Source organism: Nannochloropsis gaditana (assembly GCF_000240725.1).
Source record: "Nannochloropsis gaditana CCMP526 unplaced genomic scaffold scaffold648, whole genome shotgun sequence".
In the NCBI taxonomy this organism is placed as follows: Eukaryota; class Eustigmatophyceae; order Eustigmatales; family Monodopsidaceae; genus Microchloropsis; species Microchloropsis gaditana.
In genome coordinates, this window is record NW_005803305.1 from 1 (window position 1) to 2,024 (window position 2,024).

At 61.4% G+C, this 2,024-nt stretch overlaps 1 protein-coding gene across 1 annotated transcript; it reads left to right on the forward strand.

Annotated features, from left to right (window-relative positions):
- Positions 1 to 1,076: 1,076 nt before the first annotated feature.
- Positions 1,077 to 2,002, forward strand: NGA_0451800 (vacuolar protein sorting-associated protein 29; the record flags this gene model as incomplete). Its single annotated transcript, XM_005854021.1, has 3 exons — positions 1,077 to 1,233; positions 1,417 to 1,543; positions 1,665 to 2,002. Coding segments are annotated over exons 2-3 (465 nt in total), but the record flags the coding sequence as incomplete, so codon positions are not given.
- Between the last annotated feature and the right edge of the window lie 22 nt (positions 2,003 to 2,024).

Genomic DNA, 2,024 nt, shown 5'->3' on the forward strand with positions numbered 1-2,024 from the left:
GCCCTTCGCCCCGCCCTCCGCCCCGTGCAGGGCGACGAAGAGGAGGTCCACGGCCAGCCCGTCCATCCGAAATTTGAGCACGGGGGTGTATGCCTCAGGCACGGGGCAGAGGCCGCTGACGCCGCTGTGGTGTCGTAGGACCCGGCCGGCGAAGTCCTGGAAAAAGTCGGCGCGGGAGGCCAGGCCCCGAGGGAGGACGAGGAGGAGGTCCAGGTCCGAGGTCGGGTCGTGGCAGTCCAGGCGGTAGGAGCCGAAGGGGAGGAGGAGGGGCTTGGGGTGGGAGGCTTGGCGGAACTCGGAGGGGAGAGAGGGGAGGGAGGCCGCAGGAGGGTGCGCTGTGGAGCCATCTCGGTCGTTGGACGCGGCGTGTGTGGCGAGGCGAGAGAGGGCGTCACTCCTTGGCGCGGCCCCCGGACACGAGCCTGCTTTCCCATGCAGGTCCTCGCACCATGCCTCCGCCATCCTTTGCAGCTTGGCAATGACCTTTACACGGGCCGCGGACATTCCTTCACTCTCATACGAGCCCGCTTCCTTCAGAAATGCCTCCAGATGCCGAGTCGCCTCCCTTTCAGCCTCCGTGGGGGGGTCCACGTTGACGGGCGGCGTTACTCCCAAGAAGGGGGGAACAGTGCTGGGAGGGTGCGCCATTTCCCAGTCAATCGTCCTGTCCCGTCCACAACTGGCTCGCTACGCACTGGACATGCCGCTTTACTCGATATGCCTCGTTCCCCGACGTCCCTTGAGGCAGACCGAGGCGGCCGTGTGAGGGGAAAAATGAAGGTGCTTCATGGGTGAGTCGGAGGTGACGTTGTCGGTGTGCCATAAAAAGATCGCCATGGTGAGACGCTGAGTTAGATGGAGGCTGCCATATACGCTCATCTAGCCTCTAGCTTTTCTCAATGAGTGCGGCATGAAAATTAAAGCAATATGGCGGCATAAGACATCGTCCCGGGGGAGTCGCCATGAGCGATGACTTGCAGGCTTTCGACCACGGCAAGGACGAGGGAAAGCTTTGCTGTTTGTTGCCCCGCGATGCCGCACATCTTTGCGCCCAAAGCTTACTCACGACATGTGCGAATCGACAGGTACGCCGTGGTGACCGTAACTTAACATTGCATTGGGATATAGTGCTTTCATCGCAGCAAGAGGCAGCGGCGTTTCTTCCCCTCCGGCCGCCCTGGGTCGTACGATCACATTTTTGGTTTGGAAGGACGTTCATAAAGTCTAATTACGGTGAGAGGATTCGAAGACACTGAGATTTGGCTAGACTATGTAGCCCTTGCCGTGGTTGAGATTTTATAACCGTGAGGAAACCCTGAAAATGTTGTGTGGGGCATGGCTACATCGAGCCGTCCTTGACCTCGCTGACATTCGTCATCGTGTGCCGCTCTAATCCCTTCCACCCTCCGACTTAAGATGGCTGAATTTGGTGAGCTGGTGCTCGTTCTTGGTGACCTGCACATTCCTCACCGTGCTGCTGCCATCCCCGAAAAATTCAAGCGCATGCTAGTGCCCAACAAGATGCAGCACGTCCTCTGTACAGGTACGCGGCAGGCGGGAGGGTACCGGATGAGCGAAGAGCCCCACCTCTTTACGCGCACTTCCCGTGAGATCCTGCGCTTTCCGCGTCCGTGACCCCTCCTTTTCTCTCCTCCCCGTAACAGGCAACCTTGTCAGTCACGAACAGCTCGAGGAGCTCAAGGCCCTGGCCCCCAACGTGCACGTGGTCCGGGGAGACATGGACGAGGCCTGCCCCTCCTCCCTCCCGGCATCCGCCCCCTTCCCCGACACCAAGGTGGTGACGATAGGGGAGCTCCGGCTCGGGCTCTGCCACGGGCACCAGGTGCTTCCGTGGGGGGAGGCGGCGGCCTTGGACGGGTTGGCGCGGGAGTTGGATGTGGACGTGCTCATTACGGGGCACACGCACAAGCAGCAGGTGAGCGAGCGGGGGGGCCGCTGGTTCCTGAACCCAGGCAGCATCTCGGGAGCATACTCGAGCCTGGTGGGGGAGGCGGGGGAGGGGG